The 20,063-nt window shown below is 32.7% G+C and overlaps 1 protein-coding gene across 5 annotated transcripts; it reads left to right on the forward strand.

Moving 5' to 3' along the window:
- Positions 1 to 444: 444 nt before the first annotated feature.
- On the forward strand, positions 445 to 19,381 carry LOC130951835 (zinc finger CCCH domain-containing protein 65). Of its 5 annotated transcripts, none has more exons than XM_057880576.1 (9): positions 445 to 707; positions 2,966 to 3,170; positions 3,568 to 3,811; positions 4,216 to 5,099; positions 5,674 to 5,739; positions 5,882 to 6,013; positions 6,539 to 6,589; positions 6,714 to 6,854; positions 7,407 to 8,521. In XM_057880576.1, the coding sequence occupies exons 3-9, from the start codon at positions 3,688 to 3,690 to the stop codon at positions 8,307 to 8,309; spliced, it is 2,301 nt and encodes a 766-aa protein (XP_057736559.1). In that variant the 5' UTR covers positions 445 to 707; positions 2,966 to 3,170; positions 3,568 to 3,687; the 3' UTR covers positions 8,310 to 8,521. The 5 variants fall into 5 exon arrangements, with proteins under 5 accessions (XP_057736559.1, XP_057736560.1, XP_057736562.1 ...); XM_057880577.1 differs by having other exon boundaries at positions 3,011 to 3,170; XM_057880579.1 differs by lacking the exons at positions 445 to 707; positions 6,714 to 6,854; positions 7,407 to 8,521 and adding exons at positions 16,842 to 16,982; positions 17,572 to 19,381 and having other exon boundaries at positions 2,278 to 3,170.
- Positions 19,382 to 20,063: the final 682 nt, after the last annotated feature.

The raw sequence follows: 20,063 nt of genomic DNA on the forward strand, positions 1-20,063 counted from the left end.
TCTCAAAATTTCAAAATTGATAGAACGAACAAAAATAAAAAGAACCCTAGCAGACTAGCCCGCCAGCCCCGTAGCACGCAGCCACTGCAGCCGCCGCACCCACCGCAGCACGCGCACCCACCTTCCCCGCAGAACCCACAGCCATCGCATCTCCTCTCCTCTGTTCGAGCGCTCTCTCTCTCTCTGTGTTCGCTCCTCCGTCGTCGCTATCACTTTCCTTCCTCTTCGCCGCCGGTAAGCCAGTGATAGTAGTTAATTAGTTATCTGTGTACCATTTCTCCTCTGTGGCCCTCTTTATCCGGTGCCCCCTTTCTCCAACTAATAATTGTGTTGCTGGTTTTACTTTGGAGTTTTGTTACTAATAAATGAGCTCCCTCTGATAATAGTTAATTTTGTTTAGTTAATTTTTTTCATAATTGGTTAATTGATGATTATATGATGAAGCAACTATACTATGCCGGAGCAAGAAAAGTGTGGGTTCTGACTTCTGAGTACATTGCCATTGGCGTGCTTGCCGGGAGGTAGAACTGCAGTAGGAGGATCTTTAAAATTGTGTTCTGATATTGTCAATGGAGAAGCTCAATTATTCAATGGTCAATTAGCATCGACTGTTAGTTCTTTGCAAGCCGCACTTTCTGGTTCTACCTTTCAATTCATTGATTTCTATGCTGCACTGCTCAATATCATACAAAATCCTTTTAGTTCAGGTTAGTGTGGCTCTCATGTGCTATTTAATTTGGTGGCAATTGATAATCACCAATCATGTATGTTTTAAGTTAATTAATCATTTCAGGGTTTATAAATGTTGCAAACAGATATTGTGGGACTGGACTGATAGAGATTGCATACACATGTAACTTAGCCCTTTCAATTCATTGATTTCTGTGCTGGAATCAATTCCGAGTTGTTTATGCTATGATTCTGATTTTGAATTGTTTATGCTATTTTTTCTGATTTGTTGATTCTGGTTGTTTATTTTTCTGATCTGAGTTGTTGAAGATACTGTGGTGCAGAGCTATGTTGGAATTTTTCTTTATTTATTTTGATTTTGCTGATTGACTTATTTATGCTGATTTTTCTTATTCCGATTTGTTATTTATGCGCATTTTGATTTTTATTAGTTATAAATTTTATGTTTGAAGATGTTTGTGAACTTTTAATGATAAATTATGGATAATTTATTAGGTAAAATTGTAAATTTTTAAATTTTATTAAGTTAAAAATCATTAATTTAAATATTTAAATTATATATTAAATTTTTAATCATTTTTATTTTATATTTAATTAAACCGGTTGAATCTCGGTTGAACCCCAGTTGAATCCTGGTTGAACCCTTGAACCATTGAACCAGTCACTCTACCGGTTCACTGACTGGTTCGGTTCTCGCAACCTTGTGAGGAATACGCCCAAGTCCCAACACCCTTCTCCATTTCTCCTCTGCACAAAATTCCCTCAAAACTCAAAAGAAACCCTAGCCATCTAGCCTCCACCACCGCTGCCGCCGTTATTCTCACTACCACTGTCCGTCACGCTCAGGACCTTCCATCGTCATCTGGCTCCAACCCTTCTCCTCATTTACCAATTGCAGCTGCTTCCTCGAGCTTGGCGTGCTCCAACCCCTCATCCTACTCAGCCGCCCTTCGCCCCCTTTCCGTCATTGTGCTCTCGTCGCCTGGTCGCCGTCTTCCGTCGCGTTCAACCGCTTTCCCTCATACTTTGCTCAGATCTCCTGATTGCCTGATTCTTCCATTTTTTTTTTTTGGGCTCGGACCACTTTGAATGATTATTGATTAACTCTGCTCATTGTTGCTGTGGTCGTTGTTTGTTCTTTTTAATTTTTGTTCAGAAACCAGTTTGAATGATTATTGATTATCATTGCCGCCTCTGTGCTCGTTCTTCATTTTTTTTGTTTAGAAACCACTTTGAATGATTATTGATTAATTCTGCTCATTGTTGCTGTGCTCGTTCTTATCTACTCACTGCTAGTGCTCGTTGTTTTTTTAATTTTTTGCTCAGAAACCATTTTGAATGATTATTGATTAGCTCTGCTCACTGCTGCTGTGTTCATCCTTCTCTGGTCACTGCTAGTACTCTGTGTTCTTAACTACTGTGCTTTCTGTGCTGTGCTGTTGGAAAAACTTGTTAAAATTATGTTGTGATGTGCTTTTTTTGTGCTGTGTTGTGTCTCCCTCACTGCTGTGTTTTTTTTTGCTCAAATCCTTGTTAAAATTACGATGGTGTATAGTTAGTTGGCAAAGCTTGTTAATCTTTCATGAGATTTGTACAATGATGATATTCCATGAGCTTTATTGAGCTTTTACTTGTTCATTGTAATCAGTTTATCCTCATTAATCTTTGTTAATTTTTGTGCTGACAATCTTATAAAAATTGTGCATAAATTATTGTCACTGTGTTGATGAGTTCAATAGTGTGATATAATGAGTGATAAATTATTAATAATTGATGAGAACAAAAGTTATTAATATAGTTTATGAATTGTAATTATGTATGACATTTTGAGGTTTAAATTAAACTATAATTACGTTTAGTGGATTTATTTATATTTTATATTTTACTTTCTAAAACGGTTATTCCAGTTGAACTACGGTTGAACTGATTAAATTAATAAACCAGTGAACCAGTAATTAAAATGGTTCGATGACCGATCCGGTGTTTAGAACCTTGGTTAAAAGGCAAAATTATTTATTTTCTTCGTATAAAATTTACATTTCAAGGCTCAAATTTTCCTAGCATATGGCTAAGATATTTGAATTTAGGAGCGTATGAAAGTAATTCGAAAATTGATATTAGGGTGCATCAGTATTCAGTAGTAATGTAAAGAGAAGTTAGTTATAGGATATCTATCCCTTTCAGGAGCTGCTTTGAGTGTATATTCTTAGAAGTAATTATTTTTTGTGAAACTTTATCCAAATTGATGCGTTAAACTTGAATTTTTGCGTTACAGTGCGAAATTTTGTTTGTACATGTATGTAACTGAAGTACCTTGTAGCTCTTTGAATTCCGGTGGAGCGAGGGAATTGTACCTGGCTACGCGCAGCATATTGCTACAGTTCAAGTTCCTTGTTCCCTCAGTTCTTGATGTTCATAGACCTTTTAGGTCAAACTTCAACCATTTGCTTATTCATAAAAACCGGATCTTCTCAGCACAGGTATATGGATTGATTGCAAGTTTGTATTTCATTTATATAATCTTTTTATTTACTTATTCATTTGCTCCATTGATTTTTCTGATACATTATGTAGTTGATCATTAATAATGGAGTAGTACACCAAATAAAGTTTATGTTTTGTTCAAAGTGACACATTTTATGGATCTCCTAAAAATGGCTAGTTCTCTGTTCCATTTAATATTTGGCTTCACAGCTTTATTTTTATTTATATGTATCAAATAAATTTCAATTCTATTGTGTTTCAAAAAACTTTTAATAATTTTTTGGTTTTCCGTTAATTATTTTTTTGGGGGGTATTTCTTTTCCCTTTTCTCCCTTAATAACTACTCAGGTTTTGGGTTTACTCTTTATATTGACTCGTTCAGATTTATCCAAGGTTTTGGTTGCAGTGCCACACCACAACACCATCCCCTATAAGGTGGTGAGCCAGCTTCTTGCCTCTTTGCCAAATCCACAATAAGAGCTTTGCAACTCTGAAACCTTTTTGTCGGTTCCAATGGAGCAAGCTGAATTGGATACCTCAAAACTACCGAGTTTTCCTCCTTACCGCCGATCACACTTACGCAGCGAAACATACCTCACTCTTACTCGAATTTTCTCTCATCTTCCTGCCACACCTGGTACGTTATTTTAAATCAAAATGTTTCTTGTAGCATGTTCTTTTGGTCAAGTATTAGTTGTGTTTTAAAAATTTGCAGTTATTCTTGTGCTTTGGATCATATGGTTTTTGTATTTGTTCTTTTTTTGTTATGTTTTTTTGCTTAATTTGATACTATTTTAACCTCTTTGCACATTTTTTCCCCCTTAATCCAATCTGAATTTTGGTAAATTGAACCCAAAAGTGTACATTTTACTCATCAAGTGTTGTCTCTACTTTTTTAGCTTACCTATTGCTTGAGAAATCATGGAAGTTTGTTTGTGGATAGGGATCAATTTCCTGTTGGTTTCACTTTGATTATACACTTCTTCAAATTTATTTGCCCCTATCATATTTGTTTTAAATTATGGTTATTTCTCTTCCAAGATAATGGCAACGGTAGAAAGAAGCCAGAAAAAAAGGAAAAGGGACCCGGGTTCCCTGAATCTGTTGGTTCTGATTTTATACATCCCAAGAATGCTGTCCTGATCAAAAGCATACAGGAGTTTGACGAGACTGTTGAAGGGACTGGAAACAAGGGCAGGGTGTGTGTTGTCAATGATATTGTTTTGGGTGATATAGAGGAGATGATGGGAATAGAGGAAGTTGAGGATACTTCGAGGACTCTGCTGCAGGACAGGTGTAACGATGCAGATAAAGAGCAACAAAGGATAATGGATGAGTTGGAACTGGTTGTGAATGGAACCCAAAATATCATTTGTGATAGTGGTTTAATCTCTTTGAGTGCAGTGTCAGGTGAGGAACAGAATGGCAGCAATGCAGCTGAGATGCAAGTACAAGGCTCAACGGATTCTCTTCCAAATTCTAAAGAAGCTGAAGTTGAGAAGGTAGAGCTGGATTATGAAGATGAAAGGCTGCTGGATTATGATAATTTGGAAGATAAATGTAAAATGAAAAATGAAAGAAATTTAGAAAAGTCAACTTGTGTAAACAATGCATCAATTTCTTCAAATATTCAGATTGAAAATGAGGACATAGAAGAGGGAGAGCTTGTTGGAGACCTTGGAGTGGATTGTAATTCATTTGACATGCCTACTGCAGATTCCTTTATTCCTCAAACAAACATTGATGAGGTTCAGAACCCCGAAAGTATTAATATGGGGAATACAGAAAAAGAAGGTTTAGGCAAAGAAATAGGTAGTAAACTGGTTACTGACGTGCCAATAAATTATGTTCAAAATCCAGTCTTGCACAAATCCATATTGGAAGAGGACTCTGACCAAGATCATGGAAACCCTGCTGCATCAGAGGTATGATCTTTACCTGGGTGCAATACCGCTTAAGCCCACTTCTACGGCATTAAATGACAATCATTCCTTATTTTTATTGATAATGTCAATTAATTTCTTAGTTTTCACTGATAATAACGAATCTCATTTGACAACAATCATGACATGATCACCCTTCCGTTATTATTTTTTAAGTTTAGCAATTTCAAAGAAAGTCATAACAAGTTATGTTTGTGCCCGGACCACAATGTGATTCAATCTCCATTCCATTCCCATAAACCTCAAAAAGTAATGTGTGTATCCGAAAATTGGTTCCAGTTCTCAGTTATCATGAACTTTGTTGATTTTTTTGAAACTATTTAGGATATTAAGCATTATTAATTTAAAACTGATATTCTCTATACCTATATATAAATAGGATTTGAATTCAATACCATTGACATTAAAGATCTTGCCATCTTGAGTATTCTCATATTGATTACTATTTTACACATTAACAATAAAATAAATAAAAAAGGTAGATTAATAGGCACTTGTATTGGCTTAAGATTATGGTTATTCAGTTTTCTCTTTTGTTCAATTTTTTCATCAACAGATGGTTGATGTCAGCTGTAAAAAAAAGCGTGGCCCTGGTTCTGTTGAAAAGAAAGCGAAAAAGAAGGTATTCTTCTAATATATTGAGTTCCCATCCTTTTATGTCACCTCAATGTTAGTCAATTTTACATTATTTGGATAGAATAATTCATAAACCTGTCTTTTTAACTAGTGACTGATCCCATTCTTTCTTGAACTTAATTATGTAGAGAAAAGAGCGGAAAAAACGGGCAAAAAAGAACAAACAACTTGGTGTTAAAAGGTTGAAGTTGTCTCTAGTACAACAGAAACCAAAAACCATCTCTTATTGTCGCCATTTTCTTGTTGGAAGATGCTATGAGGTTTGTTGTGTAACAATAAAATGTTTTTTCCCCCTTATACTTGCATCGAGTTGTTTCCATTTTCATTTTTTTTTCGTTTTTCATATTTTACTGTCAAACTTTGCATGAGAGCATGAGAAAATTTTATATGTGTTTTGATACTATAATTAACTGTGATCCTAGATGATAATTTTGATATTCATTTCTTATAACATGGCGACCTGCTCGAGGTTCATTTATATTTGGGACTAATGGTAAACACATTACATGGTAACAAAATCCTATGATGAAATAGATGTTTTGTTATGCAAGATTTCTATATTAGAAAGTTGAGTTAGAAATTCTGTAAAATTTCCTCATTTCCAGTATTTCTTTTATGTGACATGAATTGACATGAACCTTTGTAAATTTGTGCAATAGCATGCCTGTGATTGTTTTATGGGTAGTATATTTTTGTAATTAATGCAATATATGCTATATTTTTATATTCAAAATTATAATATTATTTTGGCATCCTTTGCTTCATCTGATACAAAAATTTGGCAGGGTGACAAGTGCCATTTTTCACATGATACGGTGCCTTCTACTAAATCAAAGGTACTTTTCTTATCTATGAGTTACTATCTATTGATTTTTCATCAAGTCATTTCAGGACTTTAGAAATATCCTGTGAACTAGACTTTCTAACTGATGTTGAACGATATTGATTTTGAAATTTCAGCCATGCTCCTTTTTCGCTCGTCACTCCTGCATGAAAGGGGATGACTGCCCTTTTGATCATCAACTCTCCAAGTATCCTTGTGTTAACTTTGTGTCCGGAGGTTTTTGTGTCAGAGGTGATGCATGCTTGTTTTCGCACCAGGTACCACATCCACTCTATTACTTCCTGTAAAATGCTTGTGTTTTCAATCCAAATAATGTTATTGTTAGCATATATAATTAGGATAATTAGGTTGTGCATTATGTGTTAGCTTTGACGAAAATTCCCAAAGGCAGCAGGTATATAGGCGCAAGAGGTTCAGAGACAGTTTTGTAATTAAGCAGAATCAGGAAGTGGGAGAATTGAGTGCCCTGTTTCCCTTTGCTTGTTTCTAGTTCTCTTCTATCTTCCCTTCAACTGTGATCTGAGATTCTAGACTCATCAGTCTGGATGATACTATACTACTACTATTCTGTGTTTGTGGTTTCTTGCATTATGTTTTTGGTGAAACTGTATATTCATATGTATTCCATTGTTTAATAGTTAATACTTAGTGTCTATGTAATTTAGCCTCTCCTCTGTAGTTGAAACACGCATTTTAAAAGCCTTTCTCATTTTTGAATCTCAATAGTTATCATCGGTAATTTCAGATGCATGTAAGTGTATTATTATAATTTTAATTATTCTCACTTAAAATGGGCTTTATTGATGCAGTCACCAGCCAAGGAAGATTTTGCTCCAGCTTCAAGTGTTCACAACCCAGGAATGAAATCTCCACACTTTTCAGGAAACACAAATTCCAACATGCCACCTAACATTCATGGCAGTAGTTCTATCCAACAAAACCATTTGATCAATCCTCCAAGAGTTCATTCTGACATCAATTCGGAACATAAAGCGACAAACACTGTACATAAACAGCTTAAGCTTGCATCTAAAGGAGTTAGCTTTGTCGATGTTGCAAAGCTATCGTTGCCTTCTCCTACTACGCCAAAGGAAGGCACGACCAAAATTGGCTCATCCTCTTCTGACCAACGTACATCTGGAACAAATCAAACCTTGGTTGAAATTCCAAAGAAATTGCCAGCTAGGATTCCAAAGGGAATTAAATTTCTTGCTTTTGAGAAAGATGCTGTGTGCAGTTTTAAGAGTTCTGTCAACTCCCTTGTAATTGGGGAAAATAGTATTGATTTTCTCCAGAATATAAGTTTCAGTTTGCTTGATCATACTAGTTCATCCTTAAAAGATGCAACAAAAGGAAGGGTACCACCGACTGATTTAGTCTCCAGTGAGATTTCTGGTAAAAATCAATCCGTGGCAGAAAGTATAAAATTGAGTTTTCCAGGAAAAGCTTCAATGAATGATGCTTCAACTGGTTTACAAGGTAGCTCTCATGTGGATGACAACGGAAGTAAACCAGTCCAAGAGGCAAGTGGGGCATCTGATTCTTTTCAAATTTCCACAGCAACACCGTCGCCATTTATGCGTCTGGTTTCTCCTTCATCTTCAGAACAGCTACTATCTAGAAAGGAGCTCTTGTCGACTGTATTGTCATTTGCAGCAGAGCATGAATCAGTTATCAAGGTGAAAGATTCTGCTGGCACTTCAACTGCATAATTGGGTGAGAACTGAGAGTAAGGAATACAGTAATAGCAGTTCAAGGTAACAAGGTTGTTAGAATCTTTCATTAAGTGTATTTTGGATCTTATAGAATCAGTTAATGATATGATAGTTAATTGTATATATAATGTAATTTATATGCATATATTTCATCGTGCTTGTATAAACTAATCTTCATCATGTAGTCTAGACTTTCCGTGTTTTTCTTCTTTTTCTTTCTTCTCACATGGCATCGAGAGTCAAAAGCAAAATTTATCACTTTGTGGCAGTAGAGTGGAGTTGACCAAGGGTTAGAAATGGATTGGATTTAGGAATAAAATTAGAATTAGAAAAAGGGGTTTAAAAAATTATGGTAGTTTTTTGGTGTTAGGATTGTATGGATTTGATTTATGATGACAGGTCCATTGCAGGTACACTCTTAGACTCTTATGTAGCCATTGTTTTCTGAGACTGAAATTGAAAGATTGGGACTTAATATTGTATTTGGTAACAAAGGTTAGAATTAAAATTTCAGCCTCTTCAATATTTTGAAAATATAGAAAACTGAAATTTTAATAATATTTATTTCCAAAATTATCCTCATTCCCATTCTTCTTCTTTGCTTTTGGTTTTCGGTCCCCTCTCCTTTTCTTTTTTGTGATCTCTTCTTCTCCAGATATTTGGGTGCCCTTCATCAAATATGAGAAGCCTTTCATTTTATGACTTCAATAAGATATTCTATTGTTCGTTTTTAGCATGAAAAATTATATCAACTTGTTATCATAGATTTGGTGAATGCTATACTCACTATGAAGGGTTGAGAAAGCCATGAACGCCACCAAGAACAGCACAAATAGTGGAAAATAAGGGGTTTTCTTTCTGCGGCTATTGCTCCACTTCCACCTCTGCATGGTGGTACAGTCTGAAATTTTGATCCAAAGGATATTCAAAAAGAAAAAAGAAAAAAGCATATAACAACTGAAAATGAAAAAATCAACTTTAGATTTATGATGGGTATAATATGTGTTTGATTCAAAGATAGTGCATGTGGCGGTAGTGATGGATTGGCACCTTTTAAATTTATTAGAATTGGGACAAAAGACATTTGAGTTGTGTTGTCATAACTAGCTCTTCTATGTCCTTTATTTTATTTTAATGGAAAATACTTAAAAATTGAAGGATGTTAATAACAACGAAGAAATTTGAAGAGAAAAAAAGGAAGAGGAGAATGAAAAAAGAAAAAAAATATTTAAATAATTTAGTTGTTTTTGTCTCTGTATTTATTTTAAATTAAATAGGTTATTGGGATATATTTAGTTCTATATACTTTATAGTTTATATCAAATATAATACAATAATTTAATTTAGTCATTGTCTCTTGGGCTGCGTTTGTTTATAGAGACAGGACACTAAGATAGAGACACAGAGACACAAAATCGTGTTTGACAGAAGAGACATGGGCATAGACAATGTGTTTAGAGACACTGAATTAGTGTATTTTGTGTCCATCTTGACAGGAAGGACATAGAAACACTAACAAGGGATACAACTTATTTTTCAATTTTTCTTTCATTATTCTTATTGATTTTTCATAATTATATTTTTTATTATTATATTTTTCATCTCAAATTTTTTGAATAAAAAAAATAAGAATAAATTGAATTTTTATAATTTGTTCTAGTTTATCACCAAACAAAAGATAAGAATATAAAATTTTGTGTTTCTGTCCATCAATGTCCATCAGTGTCTTGTCCTGTCTTTTTTTCAGAAATAAATGTAGCCTTGATGTTTTTGTCTCTGGTCCAAATGCAATTTTAGTTGTTAGGTGTTATATATCCTCACCTAACTCATTTATCCTATTTCTATATTAACATCTAACTTATATTTATTCAATATTCTTTTTTTCCTAAATCCTATTAAATGCTATTATTTTGCAAAGAATTTCCATAAATATAAAAATTTAGTTATAAAATCACTCAATACATATTTATATATGATGCTTCAAATAATTTATCCTATATATTAATTAGTAATAAAAATCATCAAATATTTCATTGACTCCGTATACTTTCTCTTTCATAATAGATTAATAAAATTTGTCATAATAAATTTTTTTTATAAATATTAAAATATGTATTTCTAGAAAATTATTTTTCTGTGTTTGTGTAATAGAATTCGCTACTCTACTTTATATTGCTATGAAACAATTATTGTTTCAATGATTTTTAAGTCCATTAATTAAAAAAAAAAGATTTTCAAGTTTTCTAATTTTTTCTCAAATTTTAAATTTTTAGTAAAAAATTACACACGTAATAAAACATAGGATATTTATATTCGAGCTACAAATACGCTAAATTAAGCCATTTTTCGGGTGCTTAATTTTCTTATCAGTTATATTTACATATTTTCAAAATTTAATTGAACAAGTTACATGATCCCACAAAAATAGAAAACGATCCAAGAGATGTGCAGTTGAGACACTAGTACTAATACATAATGTTTCTTATTCTAACTATGATAGTGTTTTATAGTATAAGGAAGAATTTTAACTTGGAATATTATTGTTTGAGCGATTTTAGTTGTTGATCTCAATCTATTTAATATATTAAAATTGAATTTTTTCTCCAATTAATAAAAGTGAGATGTCAATTTTTCATGAACTCTTTTTTTTTTTTAAATGAAAGCACTATTCTCTCTTTTAAATTTATTTAAAAAAAATATTTTTATTATAATTATATTACAATTAGCATTTAATGAATAATGCATAATTATACTAATTTAAAAAAATATTTTTATTATAATTAAATAAAACTAATATTTAATGCATTATCAACTAATAAAAATGAGGTGTTAATTTTTTATTATAATTATATTACAATATTATAATTATATTATAATTAATATTTAATGAATAATACATAATTATACTAATTTAGAAAAATATCTTTATTAAGTATTATTTTGGTCTTTAAGATTTAAGATTAAAATCGAATTTATCCCCAACATTATTTTGGATTTAAAATCGTCCTTAACGTTTTGTTTGATATTAAAATCGTTTTTTTAATAAAATTTTTAATTTTATTATTAAATTATTCTTAATAAAAAATTATAAAATAAAAAAAAGAATGGGGGTGGGAGAAAGAGGAAAAAGGAAGAAGGGAAGATCAGGGAAAAGAAGAAGAGGGAAAAGGGGGGACGCTGTCCGTGCCGTCGGGAATTAGAATTAGAGGAAGAGAGAGTTCACAAAAGAATTGTTGTTTTGTGTGTTGTTGTATTGCTGTTTTATGTGTTTTTTTATTTTTTATTAACATGTATATGAGTGATATCACCACTGTAAGTTAATTATTTATCCTTTTTCTAGTTCATAATATCTTGCAATTGCATTTGTTTGTAGAATGTGGAGTAGCTGACAACAACAAAGCTTCAAATCAGAATAATATAATAGCGTCTTGTAATGTGAACAATAATTCTAACTCTAAGATGGTCACAATCAAATTTTATGCACAAAACACATGTAATATGGCACTGTAATGCATCATTTGTACTCTATTTTGAATTTTTGATTTTTGAATAATCATTGATAAGTTGTGTTGTTAAAATTATTGATAAAAATGGTTTTGCTATGCTTTTGTTGTTGTTTTTTAATTTTTGAGTCTACTATTTTTAAATTTTTGTTGATAAATTTATTAATTTTAGGGTTTAGGGTGATTATTTATTGCTGTTTTTTAACTTTTGTTATTGTTAAACAAATTGCTTGAACTGAATTGTGTGTTTCAAAGTCCTCTGAATCTTGAATTCTTTTTCAAATTAAAGGTTTTGACATTAAAAAATTGCCCTTTTTAAGAACCATTTTTTACAATGGGACTATTCAATATCTCTCAGAAATTGAAATTTCATAATTGCTTTAAATTAAAAGAACTTATTCCAATCACAAAGACCAATGAGGATGTTCTTCCAAAATTGGAGGTACTACTGCCAGCTAACTTGTCAAGACTTATATTTGTAACTATAGACATGACATTGAGATGGTCTTTTCTAGAGCAAGTAAATATATACAGGTGTCACTTGTTGAAATCTTTACCATTTTGCAAGGACAAAGAAACAAACTTAAGATCCATTAGAGGTGAACAAGGATGGTCGAATGAGTTGAAGTGGAGACACAAAACTCAATACCAAGATATATTTCTATCCTCGAATGAGCTTACATTTTAGCCATATTTCTTCATGGTTTGCATTAATGTTTTATGATGAAATAAAAAGTGAGTTGTGCTTGTGCCTGTTGTATTAGGATGTTTATTTGTAATTTAATTATTATTTTATTTTAAAATAGTTTTTTTTGTTGAATTACGATTGGACCAATTAGATCAATAAATTAATAAATCAATAATTAAAGTAGTTTAATAATTGATCTGATTTTTAGAATTATGAATTTTTATATAAATGCAATCTTATTCTACCCGTAAGTTGAGAATATCCCAACTCTAACTCTATCATTCTTAATACGCGTGTATCTAATCCTATCCGTAGATACCAGACTCTACTTGCAATTGACAAAAAAGATGTAACATTATTATAACTTGATGATAATTTAAAATAAAATTGATTTTTATGTAAAAGAAAAGCGTATTAAATTATCAATTAATAATTTTCTTAGTGGCTAATAATATTTTATATTTAGTGAGAGATCATTGATTCAACATCCACATGAAACATATTTTTATATAAGTATATAATATATACATATATAATGTGCAAGTTGGATGGGTACCTGTGCTTAAGGTACATGTTGCCACCCCTATCTCCACTCCTCCAGCTCGGGGTGTGTACATGGTTCGATCCGAATCCAAACACTTTAAGAGCTAATTTGATATGATTTTTACAGAATTTAGGATCGGATAAGAGTCTCAAAAATAGACTCAGTTATCATTTAGGACTAAGTCCGGATCAAGGCGAACCTAACTTCATCCAACTCATATGTATCCTAAGGAGATTAAAAATGGTATATATACTTTAAATTAATTTCAATATTATGTTATATTAATTATAAGTTTATTATTTTATTTTAATTACACTTGTTGAATTAGAAAATAGATCAAAGAAGCATGAAATTAAAATTTATAGACAAATTCAAATTCAAATATAAATATTAACTTCTCGATAATAAATATATTTTTTTAATAAATAAATATATCAAAATTTGTTTGACATAAAAATTTATTAAGATTCGAACTCCATCAATTTAGATTCCATTTTAGTGTGAGCCAAAAATAATATAATTTTATCATATCTAAGACCAAATAAAAATCTCAAATTAATTATTATTTAAGATCAAATCCGAATCAAGTCAAGGCAGCTTCACTCGACCGTGTACACCCTTACGGCCTTACCTTACCTCCAGCTATAAAAGCAACTTAATAAAGACTTTAACAAACCCTGAGACATTCTTGTGAGATCTGCAGCGCCGTTGTGTTCTCACATCCATCTCCATATCTTCCATGTAAGTTGTGAGGTTCGTACCGTCCCATTCTACCTTTCCCTTTCTTTCTCTTCGACTATTATTGTTTTAGTCAATTGATATTGTGTCTTTTGAGTGCGTTTTGTATTTTCAAAAAGAAAAAGAAACTGAATGTCGCACTTTATCTTGGAGATTAGGTTTCACTGTGTTGTACTATGTAATTGTTGTTGTATATATATATATATATATTTGGCTGTGTATGATGAATATTCCTGTTGTTATTAAAAAATAAGTGAAGTCATAAATAAGTCAAAGAACTTGCTCATCCTTGTACTAGTAGCCTTCAAGCATTTGATACTATATAAGTTATCAATTAGAATATGAAATTTAGCTTTAGTTTTGTATTTTTTTAGTAAATTTGACAGCGTTAACGAAAAGAGGAAGTATAGGGAGCGAATGGAGTATCTATATAATGTATACAATGGGAGTTTAGGGATGTTCGATTCAGTAGGATATGTTATCTAAATGGTTATTATAGATAGTATGGATATATTGTGTTTGAAAAATTATTAGTATTTTACTCTCGATGTTTATTTTTTAACTCATATTAGACCAAATAAATAGCCTATTGTATACATTGTACAAATATTCTATTGACTCCCTAGTGAAATTCTAATGAAAATTTTTGGAATTTAATTGATTTATCCAGTACAGTCATACCTTTTTTATTCATGTATAATACGTGGAGAGCTCGTACTGTTTGTTGATTTTCCTGACTTTGTTCTATTAAGCCCGACGTTTTTGACTGGTTAAGGATGTACTTTTTGTTTTTAGAAATTGTCTAATTGGATTTGTCTTTTAATTTGGTGCATAGATTAGGTTGTGGAAGCTTTTTCATGATAGAAATGGTTGTCAATAATTGATCATCCAGCAACTGTGATTTCTTTGATTAAAGGTGAGAACTTTTATTTTTAAATATTTCATATCTTGTTTGAAAAATGTGTTATTTAGATATTATTTTATTTTGTTTCTTTGCATAACATGTTTTTGTCTTAGTATAATGTCAATCTAATTAAATGATGTTTCGTACTTTGATACTTACGGTTAGATTTACATGTTAGTTTCAGTTTATTGACAAAATGAATTTGACATTGTTTTTGTCATTTTATTTAGTTTAATGTTGATCGTAGGAGAAGTTGAGGATACGTGGTAGCAATGTAGATAAAGAGCAACAAAAAATAATGGACGAGTTGGAACTGATTGTGAATGGAACACAAAATATTATCTGTGATAGCGGTTTAATTTTTGAGAAAAAAACGGCAACATGGCCATGTAAATTTGTGCAGTAGCATGCTTGTGATTGTTTTATGGGTAGTATATTTTTGTAATTAATGCAATACATGCTATATTTTTATATTCAAAATTACATATTATTTTCGCATCCTTTCCCAGGGCGACAAGTGCCATTTCACATGATACACCAAAGTTTACTGTAATGTTTATTAATATAAATTGGTTTCGGCATATATTTCTAGATTGTATCTGTCATGTGCCTTATCCTCAACCAGACAAATGATAAAAGGTTTCAAGAACAAGTATATTGTCTCTTCCGATATTGTGGTAAGTGTTACTTCTACGCATTTTGGGTGTATTCTCTGTATTCATTTGGGTGTATTTTTTAAGTTCAATTGGGTGTAAATTGTGTAGTCATTTGGGTGTATTTATAGTATTCACTTGTGTGTATTTTCAGTATTATATTTGTTGTTTCACAATTCTTGCAGAACATGGCCATTTCGAAGCACCCAAACGGGGAATTCATATCACCTAAAACCAATAAAGAATTCAGGGTGGAAGACTACCCAAGTTTTATTCCCTTCATAGATGCAAAAAAATTAACTTCGCATCCATATGTAAGTTTTCATTTGTAAAATTTGTTAGTACCGTTCTTTACTTATATGCCAAATAAAATAACACAACCTTATTATTTTCAAAGGCGTTGTTAACCTTTCATTTTTCTTCTTGTTTAGAGTTCCGATTCAAGTTTTTGTGGCAGTGTCCCAAACAACCATTGTGCCGGAATTTTAAGAAACACCTGAGACAGATTTTGAACCAACCCCTCTTCTACAAATTGAAGGAACTACAAAAACGTAAGAAATAGTATTATTTGTTTAGAGTTTGGGTATATATTGGGTTACAGTTCGGGTGTATATTTGGTAACAGTTTGGGTGTATATTGTTCCTGAATAGTTTTTTTTTACGCTATGATTAATTTGTGTGTAACTGTGCAGCACTCTTGAACCCCCCAACAACTTGAAGAAAGCACACCCACGCTTCCCCAGCTCCAACTAAAATGTAAGTTCATCAGACTGAAATCAATCTTTGCTTATCATCCATATATTCTTATTCTTATAATACGTTATACATGATGACGCAGTTATCCAGCCGCAGAAGACGCTACTGCCCTATTGATGATGGCACGGACAACATCGTATGTTTCTAGAACAGATCAGATGCCATTATTCAGCCTTGGCCTCACTGATTCAAGCTAAGAAGAAGCATCAACGCAGGAGGGAGCGTCAACGCAGGAGGCAGAAAGGGCAAAATCTCCAGAAGCTGCAAATTTGTTAGAACAATTAGAGAATTTGGTAGAAGTGCCTTTTACCAAATCAAAGGTACTTTTCTTATCTATAAGTTACTATCTATTGATTTTTCATCAAGACATTTCAGGACTTGAGAAATATCCTGTGAACTAGGCTTTCTAACTGCTGTTGAACGATATTGATTTTGAAATTGCAGTCATGATCCTTTTTCGCTCGTCACTCCTGCATGAAAGGGGATGACTGCCCTTTGCTATATTTTTATATTCAAAATTATCATATTATTTACGCATCCTTTGCTTCATCTGATACAAAAATTTGGCAGGGCGACAAGTGCCATCTTTCACATGATACAGTCCATTTTACCAAATCAAATGTACTATTCTTATCTATAAGTTACTAACTATTGATTTTTCATCAAGACATTTCAGGACTTGAGAAATATCCTGTGAATAGGCTTTCTAATTGCTGTTGAACGATATTGATTTTGAAATTGCAGTCATGCTCCTTTTTCGCTCGTCACTCCTGCATGAAAGGGGATGACTGCCCTTTTGATCATCAACTCTCCAAGTATCCTTGTGTTAGCTCAGTGTCTGGAGGTTTTTGTGTCAGAGGTGATGCATGCTTGTTTTCGCACCGGGTACCATTTTCACTCTATATCTCTTCCTGTAAAATGCTTGTGTTTTCAATCCAAATACAAAGGTTTTCGTTAGCATATATAATTAGGATAATTAGGTTGTGCATTATGTGTTAACTTTGAGGAAAATTTTCCAAAGGGCAGCAGGTATATAGGCGCAAGAGGTTCAGGGATGGTTTTGTAATTAAGCAGAATCAGGAAGTGGGAGAATTGAGTGCCCTGTTTCCCTTTGCTTGTTTCTAGTTCTCTTTTATCTTCTCTTCAACTGTTGATCTAAGATTCTAGACTCATGAGTCTGGATGATACTATAATACTTCTATTCTGTGTGTTTGTGGTTTCCTGCATTATGTTTTTAGTGAAACTGTATATTCATATATATATATATATATATATATATATATATATATATATATATATTTGTTTCATACTTAGTGTCTATGTAATTTAGCCTCTCTCTGTAGTTGAAACACGCATTTTAAAAGCCTTTCTCGTTTTTGAATCTCAGTTGTTATCAATCGGTATTTTCAGATGCATGTATGTGTATTATTATAATTTTAATTATTCTCATTTAAAATGGGTTTTATTGATGCAGTCACCAGCCAAAGAAAATTTTGCTATGCCTTCAAGGATTCACAAACTAGGAATGAAATCTCCACACTTTTCAGGAAACACAAATTCCAACATGCCTCCTACAAAACCATTTAATCAATCCTTCAAGAGTTCATTCTGACATCAATTCGGAACATAAAGCAACACAGTACAGAAACAGCTTAAGCTTGCATCTAAAGGAGTTAGCTTTGTTGATGTTGCAAAGCTATCGTTGCCTTCAACTACTACGCCAAAGGAAGGCACGACCAACGACCAAAGTTGGCTCATCCTCTTCTGACCAAAGTACATCTGGAACAAATCAAACCTTGGTGGAAATTCCAAAGAAATTGCCAGCTAGGATTCCAATGGAAATTAACTTTCTTGCTTTTGGGAAAGATCCTGTGTGCAGTTAAGTTTCAGTTTGTTTGATCATACTAGTTCAACCTTAAAAGATGTAACAAAAGGAAGGGTACCACAGACTGATTTAGTCTCCAGTGAGATTTTTGGTCAGGAAGTATAAAATTGAGTTTTCCAGGAAAGCTTCAATGATTGATGCTTCAACTGGTTTACAAGGTAGCTCTCATGTGGATACAACGAAAGTAAACACCAGTCCAAGAGGCAAGAGGGGAATTTGATTCTTGTCAAATTCCCACTGTAATACCATCGCCATTTATGCGTCTGGTTTCTCCTTCATCTTCAGAACAGCTACCATCTTGAAAGGAGATCTTGTGAACTGTATTGTCATTTGCAGCAGCGCATGAATCAGGTATCAAGATGAAAGATTCTGCTGGCACTTCAACCTGCATAATTGGGTGAGAACTGAGAGTAAGGAATACAATAATAGCAGTTCAAGGTTGTTAGCTCCTTTCATTAAGTGTATTTAGGATATTATAGAATCAGTTAATGATTTTTTTTTGGTGTCTAAATATGGAAAGAAACAAAGAAGCTATATTTGTTGGAGTTACTCTTGGCACCATATCTAGCCATCCAATCCACAGCTCTATTTGCTTCTCGGGATACCCACTCAACGTGAACAAGTCAAGGACGAGATAAAAGCTCTTGAATCTTGTGAACCAAATCTGTTAGTTCAGATGTATACCCACTTGTAAGCTCATGCATGATTGGCAGAATGTCAAGGCAATCCGTTTCACATATAATATCCTTCAAACCGCAATCCCAAGCTAAAACCAGCCCCTTCCAAGCAGCAAATAATTTACATCTGATGATAGACTAGGGGGGAATGCTTCCAGAGCAGTCCGAGATCCAATCTCTCTTAGAATCTCTAATAATACGCCCAATTTTCGCTAAATTTGAGTCCAGATACAAGCTTGCATCACAATTAACTTAAAACTATTGCCTATCGGTAGTTCCCAACACAGGCAATTTCGGAGAGACCTAAAGGTATTGTTTCGTTTTCTGTAAACCTGTAAGTCTTTTGGCGGTGATTCTAGCCAAGGTAACAACCTTGTGGTTTGTCCAAAAGTTGTCCGTATTGAATAATCCGTTAATGATATGATAATTAATTGTATATATAATGTAATTTATATGCATATATTTCATCATGCTTGTATAAACTAATCTTCTTCATGTAGTCTAGACTTTTCGTGTTTTTCTTTCTTCTCACATGGCATCGAGAGTCAAAAGCAAAATTTATCACTTTGTGGCAGTAGAGTGGAGTTGACCAAGGGTTAGAAATGGATTGGATTTAGGAATAAAATTAGAATTAGAAGAAGGGTTTTAAAAAATTTTGGTAGTTTTTTTTGTTAGGATTGTATGGATTTGATTTATGAAGAAAGGTGCGTTGCACATACACTCTTAGACTCTTACATTGTTAATAATATTTATTTTCAAAATTATCCTCATTCCCGTTTTTCTTTGCTTTTGGTTTTCTTTCCCCTCCTCTTCCCCAGATATTTGGGTGACCTTGGTCAAATATGAGAAGCCTTTCATTTTATGACTTCAATAAGAACTTATATTGTTCTTTTTGCATGAAAAATTATATTAATTTGTTATCATAGATTTGGTAAATGCTATACTCACCATGAAGGGTTGAGAAAGCTATGATAGTCGCTAAGAACAACACAAATGGTGAAAAATAAGAGGGTTTTTTTGCCGTTATTGCTCCACTTCCACCTATGCATGGTGGTTAAGACTGAAACTTTGATCCAAAGGATATTCAAAAAAAGAAAGAAAAAAGCATATAGCAACAAAGTGAAAAGTCAACTTCAGATTTATGATAGGTATAATATGTGTTTGATCATTGATTCAAAGATTCCATTTGACGGTAGTGATGGATGGAGACCTTTTAGATTTATTAGAATTGGGACAAAAGGCATTTGAATTGTGTTGTCTAAACTAGCTCTTCTATGCCTTTTACTTTATTTTAAGAGAAAATATTTAAAAATTGAAGGATGTTAATAACAAGTTAACAACCAAGAAATTTTAGGAGAAAATAAAAGAGGGAGAAAGGAGAAAAAAAAGTATTTTAATAATTTT

This window comes from Arachis stenosperma, chromosome 9 (genome assembly GCF_014773155.1).
Source record: "Arachis stenosperma cultivar V10309 chromosome 9, arast.V10309.gnm1.PFL2, whole genome shotgun sequence".
NCBI lineage: Eukaryota > Viridiplantae > Streptophyta > Magnoliopsida > Fabales > Fabaceae > Arachis > Arachis stenosperma.

Coding starts and splice junctions, on each gene's coding strand:
- LOC130951835 (XM_057880576.1), top strand. CDS start 3,688: ATGGAGCAAGCTGAATTGGATACCTCAAAACTACCGAGTTTTCCTCCT. Junction 5,740..5,881: donor AAAAGAAAGCGAAAAAGAAG/GTATTCTTCTAA, acceptor TTAATTATGTAG/AGAAAAGAGCGGAAAAAACG. Junction 6,014..6,538: donor TTGTTGGAAGATGCTATGAG/GTTTGTTGTGTA, acceptor AAAATTTGGCAG/GGTGACAAGTGCCATTTTTC.